This window comes from Corella eumyota, chromosome 6, assembly GCF_963082875.1.
Source record: "Corella eumyota chromosome 6, kaCorEumy4.1, whole genome shotgun sequence".
Classification (NCBI taxonomy): domain Eukaryota; kingdom Metazoa; phylum Chordata; class Ascidiacea; order Phlebobranchia; family Corellidae; genus Corella; species Corella eumyota.
In genome coordinates, this window is record NC_137495.1 from 7,558,310 (window position 1) to 7,584,653 (window position 26,344).

The window sequence follows — 26,344 nt, forward strand, 5'->3', positions numbered from 1 at the left end:
CACAACCTTAACATAGAGTAACATCAGTTACCCCAGCCCAGTCTCCAGTTGCTTTTGGCAGTTTAGGATATTATAGATTATAATTGCCCGATAATTAAACTGCTGATTAAGTATTGGCTTAACAGGAGTTCATACCGTTTGTAGCGCCTTACGCAATGGCGTTACAGCATAAGAGCAGGGAGGATTAAACCCACGATCTCGCGTAGTGTAGCCAGTGTTTATACCACTACTCCACGCTGCCGGTTATAACGTTAAAGTGTTGTAAACTTAGTTTTACTTTTTTAGTTAACTTGTTCGATGCCCATCCTACCTACCAGCCCTACCGTAAACAACAGAGGCTGTAGGCTGCTATGTATAAGCCATTATCTCAGTCCTAAATGTTGCAAAGGCTTTTTTGGAAGCGAATGCGAGCCTTGTCCTGGCGGAGTGGACAATCCTTGCCTCGGCCTAGGAAAATGTAGCGACGGGCTAACTGGGAACGGTAGGTTTGTTTTAAACGTAAGGAATAATGGAAATAGTGATTTAAATTCCTTTAGGGGGGTGGGTTTTTATATTTTATGGAAAAAGGGTGTGATAATGTGACGTTTTCGAGCTATCTGTAAACTCCAGGTCTATAGGGAAATAGTGTGACATTGGTGCGACCCGAACTCGAAACCTTTTGGCTTGTAGTCCAATGCCATGACCGGTATACCACACTACCGGTCAAAATTGAAATTTTTTTCTATTTTTTAATTAAAATTTTACAATGTTAAATTGCATGGTATGCATCTGCCGATAGACTTAAAGTAAATGTTAACTTGCAGGCATATTTTTTTTCATTTTAAGTTACAACATTTTTATCCTATAATCATAGCAATGTTTAATAAAAGCCTAGATTACATCAGGGTACGAATTATCGTTTAAAAAACGATTCGCTAAAAATGAGGTTGAATTTTTAGAGCAATAATTAGGTCCAAGTCATAATCTTCGTTTTTTGATAACACTTGTCGCGTTGCGTGACTTTTTAAAATGTAACGTACTGTTAAACAATCGTTAATAATTTTTCGCACAAAAAACGAGACATTTTTGATTACTTTAAAGCTGTGTTATGTATTTAAAAAATTGCGCAATAACTAAACGAACCCGGAGGTGAAGTTTACGCATTGCCAAAATATGGAAAGTTATTGTTATTAAATGCCCCATAGTAACCTACATTTACGCAGGATTATGTTGATGTAATTAAATTAGTGTGAAACCGATTTAAAATAGATCGTAAAAAATACACAAATACACACGAAAGTTTTAATATTGCCCCGACCTTATTTGGTTGATTCGCTATTTTTAATATATTTGTAAAAAACGATTCGCTAATTAAAAAAAACGATTCGCGTTTAGCGAATAGCAACCCGTTATTTCGTTCCCTGTACATAATGTAAAAATGGCTTGGTTACAAAAGGTTAACATTGTTTATAAAAGTATTGCAAAAATAGATTATACCCCTAAATAAATTATACTCTTGCTGGCATTTATTTAACTTCTTCTATTTTTATAGGTACATGTAGTTGCAACGATGTCAGGCATACAGGACCTGCATGCGATCAATGCACGACAGGTTATTACGGAGATGTATGTGATAATAAATGTGACTGTGTTAATGGAACCTGTATTGACGGGATACAGGGCTCAGGTGCATGCGTGTGCGAACAAGGCAAGTTTTTTTTTTGTATGTATCTTTTTATACTCAATGTGGGAAGGTTGAATACGCAATCTAAGCAGAGAGTAACATCAGTTACATGAACCCAGTATCCAGTTGCTCTTAGCAGTTTGGGATATATAAATTATAATTGCCCGATAATTGAGCTGTTGATTAGGTGCTGGCTTAGCAGGAGTTTATACCGTTTATAGCGCCGCCATTTTAAAGGACGCTACAGCATGATAGCAGTGGGGATTAAACCCACGACTTCATGTGGTGTAGCAGGTGTTCTTACCACTATACCGCGCTGCCGACCTAAAGTACCTAACTTTGAACAAGTTAAATTAAATGCAAATATTTTAAATTATTGTATTATCAGTATAATCAGGTAATCTAAAATTATTTTATGTAAAGTAAATTATCGTTGTTATATTGTCTACGGAACTTACAACTTACCTATTATATTTTATTAACATTTCATCGCATATGTTTTCTTTACAATTTTATCATTAATGTTCGATTTAAATCTTTTCTTGAAATTTTGTTTACTCTTTATATTGGATTTTTAATTTTTATCACAAGTTTTTCTTTATTTTTCTTTACAATATTAACAGTATTTACCATTTTTTCTTTACATTTTAGGCTACAGAGGGGTAAAATGCGATCAGGTAAAAAGTGCCACGGGCGACAGCTGTGGTGGCAGGTGCCACAGCACGTCAGACTGCGTGGCAGGCCAGTGTGTTTGCGCACAGGGCTACACAGGCCCGGGCGAGAACTGCACCGCCATTAACCCGTGCAAAGACAAAACGGATTCCTGCAATGCCTTTGCCACGTGCAGGTACTGTTTGTGTTAAACATTTAAAATTTGGGATCATTTGTATTTCACGGTCCTCGAATAATTTCTCGTACTTTACGGTCCTTTCTGATTTTGTTAAGTACTTTACAGTCTTCGGTAGTTATCTCTTGTACTCTACGGTCTTTTCTATTTTCTCTCACGTACTTTACGGTCCTTTGCTGATTTTATTCAAGACTTTAAAGTTTTCGTTAATTTTCTCTCGTTTTTTACAGTTCTCAGTAATTCTCTTTAGTACTTTACGGTCCTTGCTAATTTTCTGTCGTACTTTACGGTCCTTGCTAATTTTCTGTCGTACTTTACGGTCCTTGCTGATTCTCTTTAGTACTTTACGGTCCTTGCTGATTCTCTTTAGTACTTTACGGTCCTTGCTGATTCTCTTTAGTACTTTACGGTCCTTGCTGATTCTCTTTAGTACTTTACGGTCTTGCTGATTTTCTTTAGTACTTTACGGTCCTTGCTGATTCTCTTCAGTACTTTACGGTCCTTGCTGATTCTCTTTAGTGTTTTACGGTTTTGCTGATTCTCTTTAGTACTTTACGGTCCTTACTGATTCTCTTCAGTATTTTACGGTCCTTGCTGATTCTCTTTAGTGCTTTACGGTTTTGCTGATTCTCTTTAGTACTTTATGGTCCTTGCTGATTCTCTTCAGTACTTTACGGTCCTTGCTGATTCTCTTCAGTACTTTACGGTCCTTGCTGATTCTCTTTAGTACTTTACGGTTTTCGCTAATTTTCCCCTAGTAGTTTAGGGTCTTTGTTAATTCTTTTTCGTACTTTACAACTCTTGTTATTTTTCTCTCGTACTTTACGGTTCTATCTCATTCTGTCGTATACGTTATGGTCCACGCCAAATCTCTTTCGTACTTCACGGTCTTCGCTAATTCTTTTTCGTATTTTATGGTCATTGCTAATTCTCCCTTGTATTTTACGGTCCTTAAATAATCTCTGTCGTACTTTGCAGGCTTAAGTTTATTCAAAGGACCGTGAAGTACAAGTGATCCTAAGTTTTAAATAAATAATTTAAAAAACGTAATTTTATAAAAGAAAGATGTCCGTAGTAACTTTATGGCTCTATCGTCTCATTCTTATAAATAACAAATATAGATAGGCAAGTAGTTGCTTAACTAAAAGCCGTCTTGAACACAATATTGTTATATTTTTTTTGTTTCTTTTTTAGATACCGCAGCCCAGGACGATTCGAATGTATTTGCAAGAACGGATACCAGGGCGATGGGATATTTTGTTCCGAGGTCAACCCATGTCTGGCCGCCAATTTTTCGGGTTGCAACGACGATGCAAATTGTTACCACACCGGTCCAAATATGAGTAATTGTATTTGTAAGACGGGTTTTACAGGGGATGGAAAAAACTGTGATAGCATAGATGCATGTCAATTAAGTAAGTAGCGTTTTGTTTGTTCGGTAGTGTGTTATAGCGGTCATAGCATCGGACAACGAGTCGAAAGGTTTTGGGTTCGAGCCGCACCAATGCCACTTTTAAAAAATTTTTTTTTTTTATGAATATTTTGTTTTAGACAATGGCGGTTGTCATATATTTGCCACTTGTTTATCTACTGGCCCGGGCACGAGAGACTGCAGCTGTTTTTCGGATTATTTTGGAGATGGAATCACTTTTTGTACAGGTACCAAATGTAAAAAAAATTTAATTGATGTTATATACAAAACTTAGGCTTTATACAATAGGCCCTATTTTTATATTTATTTATTCTCGATGTGGGAAGGTCGACTACACAATCTAAACATAGACTAACATCAGTTATCCTGACCCAGTCTCGAATTGCTTTTGACAGTTTGGGATATTATAGATTATAATTGCTTTATAGTTTTTATAATTTTGCTTTATAGGCTACGATTATAATTGCTTTATAGGCTACTTATTAAGTGCTGGCTCGGCAGGAGTTTATACCGTATATAGCGCCTTACCAAAGGGTGCTACAGCATGAGATCCCTGGGGATCAAACCCAACACCTTATGTAGTGTAGGAAGTGTTTTGACTACTACACAACGCTGTCGCCGTTATATACAGAGGTTGCTTTTACGTAATTCTATTTTAAAAATTTTTGCAGGAAATATGTACGTTGAATTATCTGGCAATTCTACATTTTCTTGGTTTTTGGACAGTCCGTTAATGCGGAGGGTTTTAAGCGCAAAAGGACCGATGACAGCATTTATACCTTCAATAAGTACGAAAAATGCTAATAAAGCTAAATCTGATTTTCCTTACGTAAGTAGCTCATTAATTCTTAGGTTTATTTTTGACTTGTATAAAAAAATTTTCTGGAAAAGTTGTAAGCTTATAAAATGAACATATATAGTTCACGAAGCTCGGTTATATATATTTACATCCCGAAACGTAATTTGACATTTTTTTTTTTTTTAAATTGTCATAGCAACGTATTAAAGAGCGCTGCAGCATGGAGATAGTGGGGATTAAACTCAGGACCTTGTGTAGCGAGGCCAAGTGTTCCACTATTATAATATAATGAATAAATACATTTAAGACTAATTTTTTAAAATAAAAACAGTAAATTGTAATGCTTTTATTTTAGTAATTACCTTTCTTTTTAGTTTTACCTTAACCATGTCGTTGTATGCGCCAGTTTGACCGTGCAAGACCTCCAAGGCCAAACCGAGGTTTATTCATCAATAGGAAAACCGATTAATATAACAAATACTCCCCAATCCGTTTTATTCAATGAAAGCATAAGGTAGAGTTTTGATTCAAAAAACTTAATAATTTTTTTAAGTATTTTCTAATTATTATTTTTTGAATAATTTAACATTTCTTAACTTTTTGTTTAGCCAAAATTCACAAGGGCACTAATTAAAATTACCAATTAACAATATATTTGTTATTTGTTAAAGTTATATATTAGCAATATTTTTATACTTAGAAATTAATAAAGTTGTGTCACTGAACACAAAAATGATTTTAATTTTAAATAATTTTTTGGTGCTTCCTACGTCACACAAAAAATATGGTAACCTGGTTTTTTATGTTAATCATTTCCAGTATTTTAGAAAATTAAATTGTAAGTACCACAGACATTTTTTAAAGGTTCTAAAGCCAGTTTGTTATTAATTGTCAACCATACTAACGTGCTATATACATCACTTACAAAATTGCAAAACTCTTTAATAACACTTTAATATGCCTTAAAATTTCGATAAAAATACTTCTTAAAAAAGTTTTTTTTTTTTTTTTAGTATTGTTGAATCCCGTATTATGTCGAACGGAATTGTTCATTTTATTAACGGGACGCTGCCTTATAATGGATATGACTTTCCTACCTCTAATGAAATACCTGAATTGGAAACTTTTTCTCAAGTAAATTTTTTACGATTATTTTTAATGTAATATGACAGCTAACTTCTTAACAAAACTATAACTGGTCAAAACAGTTGACTTTACTACATAAGGTTCTGCGTTCGATCCCCACCGCTCTTATGCTGAAGCGCCGTTAAGTAAGGCGCTATTAACGGTATGAACTCCTGCTAAGACAATACTAAATCAGCAGCATAATTATCAAACATTTATAATCTGTAATATTCCAAGACTGCCAAAGGCAACTTGATACTGGGTCGGAGTAACTGATGTTACTGTATGTTTAGGTCGTGAAGTCGACTTTTCCACATTGAGGATAAATAAAAAGCCATGTTTAAACAAATTTATTTTTTAGCTGCTAAACTTTACCGGATTGACCAAGCACTTGTTGTTAAGAGTATTTATAAAATGGACAATGCTTCTTCCCACTTCGAGTTCCTTCCGAAGACTGTCTGTTTACAAACAAAGATTGCTAACTACCGACAAGGAATATGCTTTGGAGCTTAACAAGTAGGTTTTAGGACATTTTTAAACGTTTTTTTTGTAAATATTTTTTCCTTGATGTGGAAAGGTCGAATGCGCGACCTAAACAGAGTAACATCAGTTACTTCGACCCAGTCTCGAGTTGCCTTTGGCAGTTTGGGATATTATATAGTCTATAATTGCCCGGTAATTATGCTGCTGGTCAAGTGCTTGCTCAACAGGAGTTTATACCGTTTATAGCGCCTTACTCAAGGGCGCTACAACATAAGAGCAGGAGGGATTGAACCCACGACCCCATAGTGGTGTAGCAAGTGTTCTTACCACTACACCACGCTGCCGGTATTTGTTAAAGACTATAAAAAAACGTTTCCAAAATAGTTAACACATGTTTTAAATTATAAAATAAACTATTTTTTTGATGCTGACGTTTCTGTTGCTTAAATCTCTACTACTTTTATGCTGTAGCGACCTTAAGCAAGACGTTATAAACGATATGAACTCATCTGAGCTAAAACCAATCACCGGTTTAATGATCGTGCATTTGTTTTCTAGAAAATATCAAACTTCAAAAGTCAACTTAAGGCTAGGTCGGGGTAACAAATGTTACCCTATGTTTGGGCTGTGACGTCGACCTTTTAAAAAAAATTATTAAACTTAATGTATCCTAAGGTAACACATTTTCATGTTCTATTAAAGCGACGTAAACTTGTTTATTGATAATTTATTTCAGATACCACATTATTGATCATTCTTTTCTTCTACCGACCGATTTGGTAAACGTGGGGACCTTCACAACATTGCAGGGTTCTGAGTATGTCATTGAACACTATTTATTGAAAAACTTTAAGGGTGTCCTAATGTTATTTTTGGTTTTTGGGCAGTGTTTAAGCTATCCGTGAACGCCGGGCTTAAGAGCAAATAGTGTGTCGTTGGTGCGGCTTGAACCTAAAACCTTTTGTCTCGTAGTCCGACGCCATAGGACCGGTTCACTTGTTAATAATTTATATTTAATAGGGCTTAGTGGACAAAATATATATACACACATTTATATGTATGTATGTATGTCTTATTTATAGACTTTCGAAATAAATAAAACTGCCATTTGTGGTGTGCAGGTAAATTATCGCAGGCAAATATTGGTTAAGATTTGCGACCATTTAAATACAGTTAAAATCGACTAGTAAGACCTATTTGGTAAAAATATTTTTAAGTTAAATGAGCAACTTTTAGTTGACCCATGTCAATAAAAAAAACGGTTGTGAAAATCTTACGACATGAAAAATATATTGAGAAAAACAAAATTGTAAATTTATTTTTGTACAGTGTCGATGTAAGATGTTCGGAGAAAAAAATTGGACAAATTGTTTTTGGTGCGGGCGAAGTTTTTATGACATCGATATTAATCGAGCATTCGCCCAAAACAGGAATCCTTGCAGCTACTTATATTTTAGATGGGGTACGTTTTTTTGGGAGGGTGGTATATTTTTATCCTCGATGTGGGAAGGTCGAATGCGCGACCTAAAAATATGGTAACATTACCTACCCATACCCAGTCTCAAGTTGCTCTTAGCAGTTTGGGATATTATATAGATTATACTTGCTCGGTAATTATGCTGCTGTTTAAGTGCTGGCTTAGCAGGAGTTTATACGGTTTATAGCGCCTTACTTATGGGTGCTACATCGTGAGGGCAGTGGGAATTGAACCCGGGACCTTATGGTGGTGTTACAAGTGTTCTTTAGATTGGTCTAACCAACTTAGAAAAAAGACCGCTTAACTTAACTACCGGACTATAATCAAGCTAATAAATATATTAATTTTTGCCTAGGTATTAGAACCACCATCTATAGGCGGGAGATGCGACATTAGGAACAACGTTACAATTGAAGGCACTTGTAGCGTGTGTGTCAATTCAGCAATGCAATGTCCGACTGGCATGGTTCTAATTGGCAGGAGGGACGCCACGTGCATGAGCAAGATAGCAACGGTAAGTTTAAGAAAGTTGTTGGATCACTCGTACTTTACGGTTCTCGGAAAACTTTGGACAGAAGAGTACGAAAGAGAATTTACGAGGACCGTCAAGTACGAGAGAGAATTATTGAGGACCGTAGAGCAGGGGTCGGCAACCACCGCCGACTAAGAGGGAACAAGCAAGGACCGCAAAGTCCGAGAGAGAATTAGCTAGGACCGTAAAGTACAAGTGATTTAAATATTTTACCGCACCTGTAGATATTTACTACTCACGTTTAGGCAATATTCAATACACTTTTACCGACTAAAAAATCAAAGCATTTTTCTTTTATTTTTAAACCGCAGCCTCACGGCAATATAAGGGCAGACAAGCCGATCTCAGGATGTGTGCCGATATGTTACAAAGGGGATATCACTCCGAAATGTTGCGATGATTATTTCGGAAAAGATTGCCACGCTTGCCCAGGTTTAAAACTACATTTTTTAATCTGTTTTAGAAATCTTAATAAATTCTAGGCAAAAAGTAAGCCGGCAGCGTAATGTGGTGGTCAAAAGCCTTTACCACATGATTGCTTGGGTTCAATCCTCACTGATCTCATGCTGTAGCGCCTTCGAGTAAGGCGTTTTAAACGGTATGAACTCCTGATGAGAAAACACTGAATAGGCAGCTTAATTAACAGGCATTTATAACTTATAATATCACAAACTGTCATAGATAACTAGAGACCGCTAGGTTGTGGTAACTACTGTTACTCTATGTTAAGGTCGTGAAGTCGACCTTTCCACATCGAGGATAAATAAATATAAAAAAGTGTGGCTTACCTAAAAATATCGACGTGTTTTGTTCTAGTCCATTTTTTTCTTTACTTTTAGGCGGAGTTGATAATGCTTGTTACCAAAACGGAGAATGCAACGATGGTGTGAACGGTACTGGACAATGCACTTGCAATACTGGCTTTAGGGGTTTTGCTTGCGAGCTTTGCGAACAAGGAAGGTAGAAAAAACAAAAAAATGCCTTAATTTAAAAATAATTTTTTAACACGGGGCCACATGGAAGACATACTATTTTTCAATTTTTTTTTCTTGATATATTTTAGAGTTTAAAATGAGTATCATTTTTGTATAAATAAATTTGTAGTGTGTAGATGACTTAGAACTTTGCATATTTTTTCTCTTTTTTGAGGTAAAATACCACATGAAACTAAAGTCTAGCCTTTAAAGTGTTATGTTACAGAGTTTTGCAATTTTGTAAGTGATGTATATAGCACGTTAGTATGGGTGACAATGATTCATAAAATGGCTTTACAACCTTTAAAAATGTCTGTGGCACTTATAATTTAATTTTCAAAAATACTGGAAAATGATTAACATGAAAAAACCAGGTTACCGTATTTTTTTGTGTAACGTAGAAAGTACCAAGTAGCGTAGTGAATGTATACAAGCAAGTACTTTCTGCGTCATCACAAACAGGGCTTCCCTTTTCTTTTTTTTAAATAATTGTAATTTTTTTCAAAGTTGTATAAAAAGTAGGTGAAATCATTTAAAGTTAAAATCATTTTCGTGTTCAGTGATACCAACTTTATTAATTTTTGACTATACAAATATTGCTAATATATGACTTTAAATAATAAAATCTATTCTAAATTCTAAATCCTAAAGAAAAATTGGGTTTTAGATTTGGGTATGACTGTAGTATATGTACATGTTCACGGAATGGAAGATGTGCTGATGGAATAAAAGGCGATGGGAGCTGCTTCTGCGACCAAGGATGGACGGGAATCAATTGTGACAAGGTATATGTCATATTTTGATTGGACTTTACTTATTTTTTGACTTTATTTATGTTAATGCAAATTAGCTTCGATTATCAGAAAATACTTTTTAGTCGAATTTTAGTCAATTTCATCCTAGGTAATTCTTTTTTTGTATTTTTGGGTACTAGCTAATTCTCTTTTTTAGTTAACGATTCTCGCCAATTCTCTATCCTACTTTACGATTCTCGTTCTTTTTCTCTTATTTTTTAGGGTACTAGCTAATTTTTTTTAGTACCGAACAATCCTTGCTAATTATCACTTGTACTTTACCCCCTTGACTTATTCTCTTTTGTGCTTTACGATCCCCGCTAATTTTCTCTCGTACTCTATGGTCCTTGCTAACTTTCTCTTGTACTTTACGGTCCTAGCTAATTCTCTGTTGTACTTTACGGTCCTCGCAAACGATTTTCTCTAAATCTTGTTCTTACTTTACGGCCCTTGCTTATTATTTTTTGGTACTCTACTGGTCTTTGCTACTGTTTCTTGTACTTTCGTACGTTTTACCAAGAGCCGTAAGTGGTCCCAATAATTTATATCCAGGGTACGAATTAACGTTTAAAAAACGATTTGCTAAAAATGAGGTTGAATTTTTAGAGCAATAGTTAGGTCCAAGTCACAATCTTCGTTTTTTAATAACACTTGACGCGTTGCGTGACTTTTTAAAATGTAACGTACTGTTAAACAATCGTTAATTATTTTTGGCACAAAAAACGACACATTTTTGATTACTTTAAAGCTGTGTTAAGTATTTAAAAAATTGCGCACTAACTAAACGAACTCGGAGGTGAGGTTTACGCATTGCTAAACATGGAAAGTTTTTGTTATTAAATGCCCTAAAGTACTACATTTACGCAGGATTATGTTGATTTAATTATAAATGTGTTAAACCGGTTAAAAATAGATCGTAACAATACACAAATACACACGAAAGTATTATTATCGCTTGAACTTTTTTTGTTGATTCGCTATTTCTAATATATTTGTAAAAAACGATTCACTAATTTAAAAAAAACAATTCGCGAATAGCGACCCGTTATTTCGTTCCCTGACATCAACTTGCAAATAAACGAACATTGGCGCTAAAATTTGATTTTTTATTGTTTTTAGAAACTAGCACACCCTTCCAACTGCACCAATTGCGTTGAAAACGCGGTCTGTGTAGAAGGCGGTGTTTGCGAATGTATGCCGGGCTACTTGGGCGCTGGTAATCACGAATGCAACTTACCCGACCTGTGCAACGAACAGCCCAACGGAGGCTGTTCTCGGCATGCATCGTGTAGGCAAAACATACTGCAGGTTATCTGCACCTGCTTGAACCCCTATAGTGGTAAGTTATCATTTTTTTATATATTTATTTATCGTTGATGTGGTAAGGCCTTACTTACGACCTAAACATAGAGTAACAACAGTTACCCCACCCAGTCCCAGGTTGACTTTGGCAGTTTGAAATGTTATAGATTATAATTGCCAGATAATTATGCTGCTGATAAAGTGTTGGCCCAGTGGGAGTATATACCGTTTATAGCGCCTCACTCAAGGGTGCTACGACATGAGAACAGTTAGGATCGAACTAAGGACCTCATGTAGTCAGGCCAAGTGTCAAAAGTCGACATAGACTAATAAAGGTTTAGGTACTATGTATTTCTATAATTTTTGTTATTTAGGTGATGGTTATGTATGTGAAGGTAATAATCCATGTAATAGTGACAACAGTGCTACTGCTTGCCACGAATTCGCCCGCTGCATATACATTGGTGCTGAAGTTACCAGGTAAAATACTTCAAATTTTATTTCCTAAACGCTGTGTAGGTATCTAATTTCTGTACACTATTTTTGTACGATTTTAAAATAGTAAGTGTATATTAACATAGGTTCTTGCAAAACTGCAGTAGTCATTTTTATTTAAATTCTACTTTAAGTAAGGTCCAATATTTTTTTGTATATATCTTTATCCTCCATGTGAGAAGGTCGAATGCGCAACCTAAACATAGAGTGACATCAGTTACTCCGACCAAGTCTCTAGTTACCTTTAGGGATATTATATAGATTATAATTGCCAGGTAATTATACTGCTAGTTAAGTGTTGACTCAGCAGGAGTTTATACCGTTTATAGTGCCTTACTCGAGGGCGCTACAGCATGAGATCAGCGGGGATTAAACCTACAACCTCATATGTGGTGTAGTAAGTGTTCTTACCACTACACCACGCTGTCTGCTAATATATAAATATTAAAAGTTGTTAAATTACAGATGCAGTTGCCTGCCTGGTTATACCGGCGACGGGAAGTACCGGTGCGACCCGGATAGCGACCAGACGCGACTGGAGGCAAAAAGATGTGCGGTAGAAAATGGCGGGTGCTCGGAAGATGCCAGCTGCGTAGATTTGCCACCGAGTAGCACTGCGCAAAATTTGCCGAACGTTCAGTGCACTTGTAAAAAAGCCTTCGTCGGTAAGAATTTAGTTTTTGGATAAAAATTAATTTATTTCAGAAAATTGTAATAATTTAAGTAGAAGATTGTGCTTGATTTAATTTTTTATTAAGCTTGTCCTGACATAATAATTTATTTTTCGTAGTTATTTTTACTTTGTTTCACGACCTAAACATAGAGTAAAATTAATTACCCCAAACCAGTCTCAAGTTGCTTTTGACAGTTCGAAATAATATAGGCTACGACTTCTTAAAAATTAGACTGCTGATATATATCTTAGTAAAAGTTTATACCGTTTATAGCACTATATTTAGCAGCACGAGAGCAGTGGGGATCAAACCCACGACCTTTTAAACTTTATGAAAAACTTTAAAAGTTTATTTTACATTATTCAACTAACTAACTCTTTTGGTTAGATTTGTTTAATTTTATTTTAATGATTTTAAATGATTTATTTAAAAAAACATTTTTTAGGCAACGGCCTAGTCTGTAACGGCAACATTCTTCAAGCTCTTAGTCAAGAACAGTACAACACTGGAAAATTCTACCAAAAAGTAAGTATTTGAATCTTTAAATACTACAAATATATTTAAAAAATACTCTTTATTTTATAAGCATTTTTTTAAATGTTGTGATTTTATAAATTTAATTAATTTTTCTTATGTTTTTGAACTTTGTATGTTTTTATACAGATCATTCGAAAAAGATTTTTTTTCAAACTGCAAAAGGCAAAAAATATTACCCTTTTCGTACCAGCCGATCAGTTCTTAGTGTACAGGAAACTTAAATATAAGATGCTGTCTAGATTAACAGTCAACGGTAAGTAAAAATGTTTTTTTTAGGTGGTGAAACTTGCCATGCCCTTTTTCGGTATTGTAACGTATTGAGTTTCAGGTTCAATCTATTTAAGCTTATTCAAATAGAATCAAAATAAATACTCAAAATATTAGAATATGCATTCAACACTAAAAAAGAACTAGTTTAAAAAAGCTTACATACTAAAAACACAACCCGCAAACGATTGAGATAACAGTAGGCGTAAACACGTGACTTGAAGAAATAAAAGGTGTAAGCACGTGACTTAAAAAGTAGATAACGACACTCCAATATTGTTACTTATATTTTTTGCTATTTAAATAGTGAATTATTTGTTTAAATATTGTACTTACATTTTAAAGTTTAGTCAACTATGTAGGCCTATATAGCGACGTGGTGTAGTGGTTATCACTTGGCTTTACTACGTGAGGGTTCGGGTACGATCCCCACTGCCACCAAAATATTTAAAATCTAAGTACGCTTGCTAAAATAACTGCGTATGTATGCCTAAATAGCGACTCGGTTTAGTGGCTATAGTAATTGACTTTAATACTTGTGGATTTGGGTACGATCCTCATTGCCACCAAGTTGTGGAGCCTTGTACACTTACATCCCAACCAAAGTGTTATCGGCGAATTTTTCTTTAGAAAATTAAAAAAAATTAAATGTCAAACTCGATTATACGACGCGTAACTTAACTACTGGAGGCCTTATGTACGATCCCTACTGCCAGTAAATAGTAGAACCTTATATACTTGCTTCTTAACTAAAACTCAATCGGCAGGTTCATTTTCGGACAAAATTTAACAATTAATCCTAAATTATCTTAAAAACTCAAAGGTAGGAAAGACACGAAACTTGACTTTACTACTTGAAGTCTTGGGTACAATCCCCACTGCCAGTTTTAAATTTACGAATAAGTTTAAAAAAAAAAAAAATTTCAAATTGCCTTAGAAAACCCAAAACCGGGTAGTCGTAACAAAAGGCCTTTATGTTAAAACCATAAGTTAATAAAAATGTAAAAAAAGGCAATTTTTTTTCAAATTCTTAACCAGGCAAATCTTATCTGTCGTCCGATCTGCGAAACATGTCCGCTCTGTTGGTCGACTCACGTGATGCATTTCCAGTTCAGACCCTTTCAGACGGTTCCATCTACGTAAACGGCGTCAAAATTTTAACCAAAGACATTATTGCAACGAACGGGGTGATACACGTTATGAAGGGTATCATACCGAGCGAAATAGCCCCCCTTATCCCAGTAGCGACCACCCCTAAACAAGGTAATTTAATCTTAGATAGTTATTTTTAAAAATTTTTTTAAGGGGGCACATAATAAATATTTATAATAAATAATTTGTCATTTTAGTGTCAACTTCAACCAAAATTAAAACGACCACACGCTTACAACCCATATCTGTGACCCCCAAGTTTAAAACAACATTTTCATGGGCTCCATTCCAAACGTACCCAGTTGGTAACACAACAAGCCCGATTGTGGACGGGGGTGGGTTATCGCCCCCTAAAAAAACTGTAACTCCTAAAACTAAGCGCCCAAATCGATCTGGGGCCGGCGCAAAAGTCGGCATAGCCGTTGCGATAATGTTTCTCGTGGTTATTGTGATTGGGCTGCTTTATTGGAAAAAAAGAAGCACTATGTTTGTGTTTAGGCCGTTGTCGGTAAGTTTTTTGTTTTTTTGAAAAAAATTTAAATTGTATTTGATTAACTGTACTTGTTTTTTTTATGTAGCGATTAGTAGTTGTGCAGGCATCTTTGTAAATTTTCAAAACCTTTTATTTGAACTAGGAACGCCCTAGAATGTCACCGGAATTTGATCAAATCGGCGAAGAAGACAATTTTTCGTTCAGCGTAGGCATGGGCAATCCTGCGTACGATTCGACCGGATTTAACGAGCCCGAATCGTCCGACGATATCTTACTGAAGTCGCATGAAAATACCGGCTTGCCAGAAACCCAAAACGATGAATTGAATTTGTTGGGAGGTTTTGATGAGCTAGAATAACATTTTTTTTAATTCCTTATTTAATAAGTTATAGATTGCCACCGTATAGTGCTATGTTCCATTTAATGACATACCCTTAAAACTTTTTATTTTTTGCAATATATTTTTAAATTAGAAAAACGTTAGGACTTTTATGCACTAATTAGATATAGTTATCATTTGTTAGAGGCTGTATGATATAGCAAAACTCTAATAAAATGTTGGCTTATTCAAATGTAATTAGCATTTTTTCGGTTTTTTAATTTTACTTTTTTTGCAATACCAATACGTTTTTACCTTAGTTATAAATTCAATCTTGTGCAATTTTTGTATATGAATATTGTTAACGATTTTTTTCTGTATTGTACATATCAATCATTTTATTTAAAAGTTGTAATAAAGATGCCAAATTTTTATCGTAAAAATCAACATCTTTTCTATACTAAAGGCATTTTTTATGTTTAAAGTGGATTAGGCATATATATATTTGAATGCTGAATGAATGTTTGCTCATAAAAAAATACACTTTATACGAGCATAACCTTATTTTTTATACTAAACTTTTGTTTTATTTTTACTAAATTTTCGCAAAATGTAAACATTTTATTAAATCTACAATGACCTAACTAGTATACTAGATAAAAAGAATTGATATGAGCATTTCTTTAAGCCTGATATGAGCATTTCTTTAAGTGTGTTGTCAGTCTCTTAATCACCTTAAATATAATGTTTAAATTGCAATTCGCAAAAATAATAATTTTTATTTAATTTGCGGTTTAAGAGCTTTTTTGTTGTTAAACTAGATTTTCGGGCAAAAAAATCTTTTTAATGTAATATAAGTCAGTTTAACTTTTTAATGTAATATAAGTCAGTTTAATTTTCGGCATTTGGCCGAAAATGAAAAAAAAATATTCTGGCAATTTTTTTGCAAAAAAAGGTATTTACAGTCTACTGTAAGCCATCCTAACGTTTTAACCTGTTTTTAACAATATAAATATCACGTTTTTATAAAAAATAAAATTAGAAAAAAAGCGACTCTCGTGCACCATCTTGCAGTAAAAAAAATTATTATAATATTTAAAAAAAAAATTGGATATGTTGGGGCAAAAAAATTCTTTTTAATCTAATATAAGTCAGTTAGTTAAACGTCTTCAGAATCAAGTTTTTGTCGAATTTCGGTGACTTATTTTCCCCCCAAAAAACAGCGATTTTTCGCATTTTCTACAAGGGTATATATATAGCCTTGGTGTTTTTGCTAAATTTGGCCGAAAATGAAAAAAAAAATATTTTGGCATTTTTTTGGCAAAATAGGCACTTACAGTCTTCAATTAGCCATCCTAGTGCTTTAAACCTGTTTTTAACAATTTAAGAATCACGTTTTTATCAAAAAACAAAATTAGAAAAAAAGCGACTCTCGTGCACCATCTTGCAGTAAAAAAAATTATTATAATATTTAAAAAAAAAAATTGGATATGTTGGGGCAAAAAAATTCTTTTTAATCTGATATAAGTCAGTTAGTTAAACGTCTTCAGAATCAAGTTTTTGTCGAATTTCGGTGACTTATTTTTCCCCCAAAAAACAGCGATTTTTCGCATTTTCTACAAGGGTATAATATAGCCTTGGTGTTTTTGCTAAATTTGGCCGAAAATGAAAAAAAAAATATTTTGACTTTTTTTTGGCAAAATAGGCACTTACAGTCTTCTATTAGCCATCCTAGTGTTTTAAACTTGTTTTTAACAATTTGAAAATCACGTTTTTATCAAAAATAAAATTAGAAAAAAAGCGACTCTCGTGCACCATCTTGCAGTAAAAAAAAAAAAAAAAAAATTGGATATGTTGGGGCAAAAAAATTCTTTTTAATCTAATATAAGTCAGTTAGTTAAACGTCTTCAGAATCAAGTTTTTGTCGAATTTCGGTGACTTAGTTTTTTCCCAAAAAACAGCGATTTCAGGCATTTTCTACAAGGGTGTATATATAGCCTTGGTGTTTTCGCTAAATTTGGCCGAAAATGAAAAAAAAAAATATTCTGGCAATATTTTGCAAAAAAGGCGTTTACAGTCTACTATAAGCCATCCTAACGTTTTAAACCTGTTTTTAACAATTTGAAAATCACGTTTTTATAAAAAAATAAAATTTGTGAAAAAACGAGTCTCGTACACCATATCTTGCAGGAAAAAAAATACTTTTGGGTATTTTGGGGCAAAAAAATTCCTTACAATCTAATTTGAGTCAAATTAACGTCTTTAAAATCAAGTTTTTGTCATATTTCGGTGACTTATTTTCCCCCCAAAAAACAGCGATTTTTCGCATTTTCTGCAAGGGTATATATAGCCTTGGTGTTTTTGCTAAATTCGACCGAAAATAAAAAAAAAAAAATTTTTGCATTTTTTTGCAAAAAAAGCATTGACAGTCTACTATGAGCCATCCTAACGTTTTAAATCTGTTTTTAACAATTTAAAAATCACGTTTTTTTCAAAAAATAAAATTTGTGAAAAAGCGACTCTCGTGCACCATCTTGCAGTAAAAAAATAATTTTAAAATAAAAAAAATACTTTTGGGTATTTTGGTGCAAAAAAAATCCTTACAATCTAATTTGAGTCAGTTTAACGTCTTTAAAATCAAGTTTTTGTGAAATTTCGATGACTTATTTTTCCCCAAAAACGGCGATTTTTTGCATTTTCTACAAGGGTATATATATAGCCTTGGTGTTTTTGCTAAATTTGGCCCAAAATAAAAAAAAAAATTTTTGTCATTTTTTTGCAAAAAAGGCATTAACAGTCTACTATAAGCCATCCTAACGTTTTAAATCTGTTTTTAATAATTTAAAAATCACGTTTTTATCAAAAAATTAATTTGAAAAAAACGAGTCTCGTGCACCATCTTGCAGTAAAAAAAATAAAATAAAATTAAAAAAAAAAAATTTCGCATTTTTGGGGTAAAAAATTCCTTTCAATCTAATTTAAGTCAGTTTAACGTCTTTGAAATCAAGTTTTTGTCAAATTTTGGTAACTTATTTTTTCCCCCCAAAGCAACATTTTTTTGGCATTTTCTACAAGGGTATAAGCCCAGGTGTTTTTGCTAAATTTGGCCGAAAATGAAAAAAATATATTTTTGCATTTTTTTACATTAAAGGCATTAACAGTCTATTATGAGCCATTCTAACGTTTTAAATCTGTTTTTAACAATTTAAAAATCACGTTTTTTTAAAAAAATAAAATTTGTGAAAGAGCGACTCTCGTGCACCATCTTGCAGTGAAAGAATATTTATAAAATTAAAAAAAAAATCTTTTGGGTATTTTGGGACAAAAAAATTTCTTACAATCTAATTTGAGTCAGTTTAACGTCTTTGAAATCAAGTTTTTGTCAAATTTCGGTGACTTACGTTTTCCTTCCAAAACAGCGATTTTCGGCATTTTCTACAAGGGTATATAAACCCTTGGTGTTTTTGCTAAATTTAGCCGAAAAAAAATCTATATATATTTTTTCATTTTATTGCAAAAAGGCACTTAATACTATAAGCCATCCTAATGTTTTAAACCTGTTCGTTACAGTTTGTAAATCACGTTTTTATCAAAAAATAAAATTTAAAAAAATTTTTTATGCACTTTATAAATACACCGAAAATTATACTTGATTAATTTTTTGCAATTTTACTTACAGATTGACTAATGCAACTTCGCAACTTTACCTACAGATTGAATAAAAAAAAAATTTTAGTTAATTAACCTGTCATTTGATTTTTGAGCTTGGCAGGATTTTTAACCACCTCTAGCACCTTTTCTAAAAGCGTAAACATGGAAGCAATGGGAATTGAATCGATGACCTCAAATTGTGAACCCAAGTGTTTTAAATAAATGTTTTTTTTAAATTGTAACAAAATTTTATTTAAACTTAACAACTAAATTAAAATTTTTAACAAAATCTTCAAAAAAAAACTTTTGAGGATATGTTTTGACTTTTTGTAATTTTATTTTAAATTTTCAATATTGACAAATTTCTTTTGTTATTTTAGGGTTAACGCAAAGTCAAAAAGTTCACGAAATTGCTTAAGGACAACGATAGCAAAAGTAAACTGTAATCAAGTAAGCAACTCTAAATCAATGTGCAGTACATTAATAATACAAAGCCAGTGGCCCGGCAAATTTAACAGTTTTATTTTTTGTATTTTTTATGCTTTTGGAGAATATTTATGCTTTTAAGGCATCATATTCCACATAAAAATCATTGTTTTTTTCGCACTTTAAATAAAACTTAATTGAATTCCATAAAATTTTTTATAAAGTTCCTAATTTTTGTGTAGTTGTTTTGTCACCTTCTGATATGTCTTATAGATAAATTAAAATCCTTTTTCTAAAAAAGTTTTAAAATTTATGCATTGGGTTGAACTTTAAAAAAAATCTGTCATTTAAATATGTAATTTGTAGTGTAAGCTATATTATTTTTAGTTAGTGAATTTAAATTGTATTCCTATTTGGACAATAAACATTACAAAAAATTTCATTAGTCTAAGATAATTTTTAACAGGAGCTTTTTTGATCAATAATTGTTTTTAGTAAACGTTGAATAGGCTATCGCTTGTAAATAGTTCCAATTAAAAAATTAAAACTAAGTTTTTCTTGTCATTGTAATTTAGTTATTATGGCATTCAGATTTATATTAGATGACTTTGTGTGCAGGGATTTGGACTTACATTAAAACACTTAAAATTAAGGTGAATATAATTTAAAAACAATTACAAAGTTTTATTGAGTGGTCGACGGCAATGATCTATCTTATGCTTCTTAAATTTTGTCCCATATTATAATGTTTGTTTTGTTTAGTTGTGATTTTTTTGTGTTGAATGCGATTTTTTTTTAATTGTCATATCACACTAGTTATATATCTTTACAATTTAACCGGCAGAGTGGTGTAGTGGTAAAACTCTTGCTACACCACACATGAGGTCGTGGGTTTAATCCCCACTGATCCCATGCTGTAGCGCCCTTGAGTAAGGCGCTATAAACGGCATGAACTCCTGTTGAGCCAACACTTAATCAGCAGCATAATTACCGGGCAATTATAGTCTCTATAATATCCCAAACTGCCACAGGCAACTCGAGACTGGGTCGGAATAACTTATGTTACTCTATGTTTAAGTCGCGCATTCGACTTTCCCACATCGAGGATAAAGATATATACAAAAAAAAAAAAATTAAACTTCGATCTTTCATCTCCCGCGCTAGCTCAGTGGTTAGAGCGACAAGCTGCAAAGCATCCAGCTCGGGTTTGATTCCACAGTTGGGTATTCTTCAAGAGTGGATGGAAAAATGTTTTGAACAAGTGTATACGTTTGTATTTTTTTTTACATTTTTGGTCAAATTTAGCAAAAACACCAAGGTACCTTTGTAAAAAATGCCGAAAAGCCATTTTAAGAAAAAAATTATGTCACCAAAATTTAACAAAAACCTGATACTTATGATATTTAGATTACTTGCATTTGATTAAAAGTGTGCTAGAATCTTATATTATTACTAAAATTATGCTATAATACCATTTCATGGATGGACATTGTTAACGAAACTTTTTATTGGACGTAGCAGACTAGTTAAATAACATTACGAATAAATTGTGTGTTTGCATCCTCCCGCTTGGCTTAGTAGTTAAGGCGCGTGTCTGTTAATTAGTTAGATCGGGTTCGATTACACGATCGTGTTTTCATCAAGAGTAGTAAAAACATTGTTTTAAACAAATCTTGCAAGAAGTGTCCACGTTTGGACAAAAGTGTTCTTTAAAAAAAGAGTTAGGTATTTATTTAGTTGGACGTATCAGACTCTAGTTAAATATCATTACAAATAAAGGTTGAATTTTCATCTTCCCCGTTAGCCTAGTGGTTAAGGCGATTGACTGCTAATCAGTTAACTCGGGTTCGATCCACGATTGGGCATCTTCAAGAGTGGTAAAAACAATGTTTTTAACGAATCTTGCAAGAAGTAGTGACGTTTGAACAAAAGTACCCTCGAAAATGCAGGTGATTAGGTATTTATTTAGTTGGACGAATCAGACTATAGTTAAATAACATTACAAATAAAGGGGGTGTTTTCATCTTCCCCGTTAGCCTAGTAGTTAAGGCACTTGACTGCTAATCAGTTTACTCGGGTTCGATCCACGATTGGGCATCTTCAAGAGTGGTAGAAACAATGTTTTTAACAAATCCTGCATGAAGTGGTTACGTTTGAACGAGAGTACCCTCGAAAATGCTGGTGATTAGGTGCCGCCACGACAGCTGGAGTGGACAGTCGACTACTTGTGAGTTGGCTATGCTGGGTTCGATACCCAGCTCGGCATGGGGCACGGGCCCACAAGGCATATATATGTTAGGTTAGACGAAGGTCGAAACAGGCCTACATAATTAGCACCTCTAAATTTCGTTCTACATATTATTTTGCCAAATTTTTATCTAGTATGTTAAGTAGTCTAATGTGTATCCAATAAAATGGTAAGCATTCGGTTTTGACATTTACCAAAAATTTAGTAAGTTTGTTATATTTTATTAATTATTGAAATTTTTAATCAATTTTTAAGAAATGCTTTTTTTAAACAATGCGGTTCTAATAGTGCAGTATAAAAATTAAAAAAACGTTTTTTTGCTCAACGTTATTTGCCACCGATATGCGGTTAAGTCGGGTTAAATCAGTCAAAAAATAGCTTTAACTTCTATTTTACTTACAATTTGGGTTAATGTATTTATCTAAATTGGTATTAGGACTAATTCCCATCTAATAAAGCGTTTAAAATTTTTTTTTGAGGTTTGGTAAAATTTTAGTAAATATGTCATAACTTTATTTGTTATTAATATTTTACCCAATTATTAACAAAAACGTTATTTGACCTATGAGGTTCTTATGATAGAATTTAAAATTTAAATTAAAAATCTTAACTTTATTGGTTCAACATTATGGTCCTGGTATTATCTTAGGTTGGGTTACTTATAAAAAAGTACTTACCATTTTCTACTAAAATTTTATAGCATGTTTTTAATCCAATCCGTCGTGGGTAAATTCCCTTCAACCGTGCATTGCTTTGTTATTTTGAGGTCCTACCTAAACATTTTCACTATAACTTTTAAGAAGAAAATTTAAATTTTATATCTGTCAAATGAAAACAAAATAAAGTTACAATATTATCTTAAAAGTTTTAGTTTTCCTAACCGAACTATGATTTACCTATAAACCTTTATTCTTCACAAATGGCTTTAAAAATACTTTTTTAATCTTAAACTTTCAAAACACAGCCCTTCCTTTAAATGTTTACAAACAAATGAACAAAACTAGCAAAGCTGGGGCAAAACGTCTTTCCTTTATCTTTCTCCTCTCTCTCACTTTTTCTTTCTCTGTCGTTCTAAACGTTAGGTTTAAGGCAAACCCGGTTAACAAATCGGTAAAGTCTTGAAAAAATCAAATTAATATCAAACAAAAACATCTTGTTAACGTTTTAAACTAATGTAAACAATCAAAAAACAGCCATGTAATATCGTTACGATATATTAGATAAGAATACAAAACGTAAATGCGAACAATATGCTGATACCAACAAAAAATAACACAAAAAATATTTTCTTAAAAAACTATAAAATATATGCTGTATTTATAAAGGAGAAAAATTCAAAATCGCTAGCATTTAGGCAGCACATAAAATCAAAAATAACAAACATTTTTGGTGATTATACAGCAAGAAAAAATAGGAATGTCATATGCAATAAATAAAATACTATGTAACAAATATGAATGATGAAATGTGTAATTTACTCATTTATTAATGTCATAAAATTTTGACTTTATCAAATTGAAAAGGAGAAAATTAGGTACGGGTTAAATACTACAAACTGATAGTTAAAAATGAAAATGCTGTAGAGATTTAGTTATTTTACAAGACATGTGTACCAACGATCGTTTATAAATAAAAGAAAAATAGCATCATAATTTTAATCATACTAATAATATAGCCTGACTAAGCGCACATACAATGCATAAGTAAAGCTACGCACAGGCCTTAAAGCACGCGACGAGGTATGGTTTATTTACTGTAAGTTCCTACGCGAATACAAAACGGTTAATGTACCAAAGCCAGCGCACTTACAGTGACTTTATCGGCATCAAAACACTTGGAAATTTGACTAGAAATTAAAAAATCAGATTCGATTCAAGTGTGGGCTTGCATTACCGCGCTACCCCGACTGTACGAGTCGATTTCCGCCGGTTTTCCGTACTCCGGTGCTGACTACTTTGACAAGATAGGCAACAGTATTTGCTGTAGCGCCGCTGGTTGCACATGCGCGCTCTGACCACCAACTTACAGTCTGCGTATTTAGGATAGTCTATGCACTGTTCAGTGGTTGGTGACGTCGCGGGAGCGAGTGTCGACGACGTGATTGATGACGTCATGAATGTTGTGAATGGCGGTGTTTGTTCTTGAAAAAAGAATTATATTGTTAAAATGTTAATAATCGACAACACCTTTGGGTACTGGGTTAGAGCCCAACTTTTTTTCATGAGATCAACCTTAACTAAGCTTTCTACGTCTTACATTTGCTAAATCCCACCAAAATGGCAAGTTAAATATAGGCTTCACTACTAGACCTAAATATCAAAAAAACCTTAAAGTGTAATATTAGAGACGTTTGCAATTTTGTAAGTGATGTATATAGCACGTTAGTATGGTTAACAATGAATCACAAAATGACTTTAGAAACTTTAGAAAATGTCTGTGGTACTTACATTTAATTTTCAAAAATAAATGAGAACGGTTAACATAAAAAACCAGGTTACCATATTTTTTGTGTGACGTAGAAAGTACTGAATAGCGTAATGAATCCATACAACCTAGTACTATCTACGTCATCACAAACAAGGCTTCCCTTTCCTTTTTTTTAATTAATTTAAATTTTTTTTAATTGTATAACTTAAAAAGTAGGTGAAATTATTTAAAGTTAAAACCATTTTAGTGTTCAGTGACACCAACTTCATTAATTTTTGAGTAAAAAAATATCGCTAATATGAGACTTTAACAAAGTTCCTTTTTGATTTTAAGTTGGTGGATTTGGTCCTTTAACTGCAGTTACAAATTAATTGATATCTATTAAATTTTCGATTCTTTCATCAAAATATAATAATATATTACTTAGCCTACCCGATTCAACAAATATTCTTGCGGAGGCAGTTATTCTTTTTCCGTACGAGTTTCTAGCCATGCAAGTGTACCTGGCATGATCGCTCGGTACGATGTTAATAACTCTCAAGTCTCCCCATTGCTTTGGCACATAATGGGCACCTAAAATAGCAAAGTTATTTATGTAGGTTATAGAAGGGTAAATCTTTGACTTAAACTTACATGTATAAAAAATTTATTAATAAACTACTTTAAAAGCAAACTTGAAATGGTAGATAATATCACAACTAGGCATTATCTAGTATAATTTTATTAAACATTGTCGTAGTTACTTTTTGTAAGAGGTACGCCGTCTTTTAGCCACGTGATGGCAGCAGAGCCTCCACGAACACGGCATTTCAGTCGTGCTTGTTGACCTACCGTTACTCGAACGTTACTGGGTTTGGTACGAAATTGAATACGATTTTCTGAAATGTAAAAAACGTTAAAGCACTAACCATTTCATAACTTCACAGATCTGCTATATTAATAATGAAAGCTTGTGCATTTTAACAAGGGACATATACAACAACATGTCAGCTTAAGTTATCGACTAGTATTTAATAAAAAGGATTTTGACTATTAATATGTTTATACATTCTTACCTATTATATTGAGACTAACAGTCCTTCGTTGAACCGGTCCCACTTTGTTTGTTGCCACGCAGACGTAACTACCTACATCTTGCGGATTTACAGATATAAATATCAGAGCATGATTATTACTATCTTGCTCGACGTTTTGTCTAATACATAAATGAAATTAATCATATTTGGTAATATTTAAATGTACAATGAATATTTTAATTTTAAACAAACAAAAAATCGACCCGTTTATTTTAGAATATAAATTAAAAACAAATACTTATTCTGCAATAGTTGTTTAACACTAACCTTCTATCGTTAATTTCTTGGTCGTCTTTAAACCATTTAACAACAGGTTTTGGGTAACCCACTGCTGGACAAGGTAACCTTGCAGAACCAAATTTCCTCACGTTGACTACAGTTCGACTTGATCTAATTCTTACCGGTTCTACTCAAAAAAATTGCAAAGTGAAAAACCAGCCGAGCTTAGAGTAGTATTAGATTAAAAATACAACATTGCAATTACCATTTAAACCTATTTAAAGGGGAACTTAATTTTATTATATTACCTGGACAGCCTAATTTTTTTAGACCTCGAGATGGCGTTCTTCCATTTTTGCAGCAACCAAATGTAGTCGAGGCGCATTTTGATTTTACTCTATCTAGTTTGCTGATCTTCTTGCTTTTGACGTTATTAATTATTTCATCACCTAAACATACAAATACTACATTGTAACAACTGATACTCAGTGCTTTCAAAAGAGTATGGCACGGCACACTAGTGTGCCTTGTTGGAGTCAAAGGGTTACGCATCATATTTGGCACATTGTGCGTTAACAGTTAGCAAGTGTTTTTTAAATTCATAAGAACCAGAATGGTAGGTTTTCAAAAATAGAAACAAAATATCAGTTTTATGTGTAGGAACACTTACAATCGGGCGCAACCGATCCCTGCCGTTTAGAGCCTTCGATTTCCCTTCCGCTTGTGGGATCCACGCACCAGCAAGATAACGTAACGTGCATGACGTCATTGATGCACTGCAGAGGCCGGTAAAGTCCGTTCGTAGCGTCGCATTGGGGCACACGTCGACCCTCGAACAAAGCCAAAACTCCCTCCACCTCGCAGGTTGAAGATGCTAAAACAAAGTAACAATTGTAAACACACACAAAAAAAGTGTACCTAACCTTATGATA

General features: G+C 33.3%; 2 protein-coding genes across 2 annotated transcripts in view; one reads left to right on the forward strand and one right to left on the reverse strand.

Annotated features, from left to right (window-relative positions):
- Positions 1–15,993, forward strand: part of LOC145754631 (stabilin-2-like) — a 34,859-nt gene extending 18,866 nt beyond the window's left edge. Inside the window, exons 26-48 of the mRNA XM_082570719.1 lie at positions 286–481; positions 1,532–1,687; positions 2,315–2,510; positions 3,705–3,925; positions 4,062–4,169; positions 4,614–4,771; positions 5,116–5,255; positions 5,755–5,875; positions 6,228–6,382; positions 7,086–7,166; positions 7,679–7,811; positions 8,182–8,340; positions 8,670–8,790; positions 9,198–9,318; positions 10,000–10,117; positions 11,246–11,465; positions 11,803–11,908; positions 12,389–12,588; positions 13,043–13,122; positions 13,261–13,387; positions 14,440–14,664; positions 14,751–15,061; positions 15,189–15,993. Coding sequence (XP_082426845.1) covers positions 286–481; positions 1,532–1,687; positions 2,315–2,510; positions 3,705–3,925; positions 4,062–4,169; positions 4,614–4,771; positions 5,116–5,255; positions 5,755–5,875; positions 6,228–6,382; positions 7,086–7,166; positions 7,679–7,811; positions 8,182–8,340; positions 8,670–8,790; positions 9,198–9,318; positions 10,000–10,117; positions 11,246–11,465; positions 11,803–11,908; positions 12,389–12,588; positions 13,043–13,122; positions 13,261–13,387; positions 14,440–14,664; positions 14,751–15,061; positions 15,189–15,404 — 3,669 coding nt within the window. The 3' untranslated portion in view covers positions 15,405–15,993. The remainder of the gene's footprint in view (positions 1–285; positions 482–1,531; positions 1,688–2,314; positions 2,511–3,704; positions 3,926–4,061; positions 4,170–4,613; positions 4,772–5,115; positions 5,256–5,754; positions 5,876–6,227; positions 6,383–7,085; positions 7,167–7,678; positions 7,812–8,181; positions 8,341–8,669; positions 8,791–9,197; positions 9,319–9,999; positions 10,118–11,245; positions 11,466–11,802; positions 11,909–12,388; positions 12,589–13,042; positions 13,123–13,260; positions 13,388–14,439; positions 14,665–14,750; positions 15,062–15,188) is intronic.
- A 7,015-nt stretch (positions 15,994–23,008) lies between these two features.
- The window catches only part of LOC145754712 (papilin-like), a 33,579-nt gene continuing 30,243 nt past the window's right edge, over positions 23,009–26,344 (reverse strand). The window contains exons 21-27 of the mRNA XM_082570816.1: positions 26,083–26,286; positions 25,721–25,861; positions 25,461–25,599; positions 25,173–25,312; positions 24,861–24,995; positions 24,550–24,690; positions 23,009–23,830 (exon numbers count right to left, since the gene is read on the reverse strand). Of these exons, the coding sequence (XP_082426942.1) occupies positions 23,580–23,830; positions 24,550–24,690; positions 24,861–24,995; positions 25,173–25,312; positions 25,461–25,599; positions 25,721–25,861; positions 26,083–26,286 (1,151 nt within the window). The 3' untranslated portion in view covers positions 23,009–23,579. The remainder of the gene's footprint in view (positions 23,831–24,549; positions 24,691–24,860; positions 24,996–25,172; positions 25,313–25,460; positions 25,600–25,720; positions 25,862–26,082; positions 26,287–26,344) is intronic.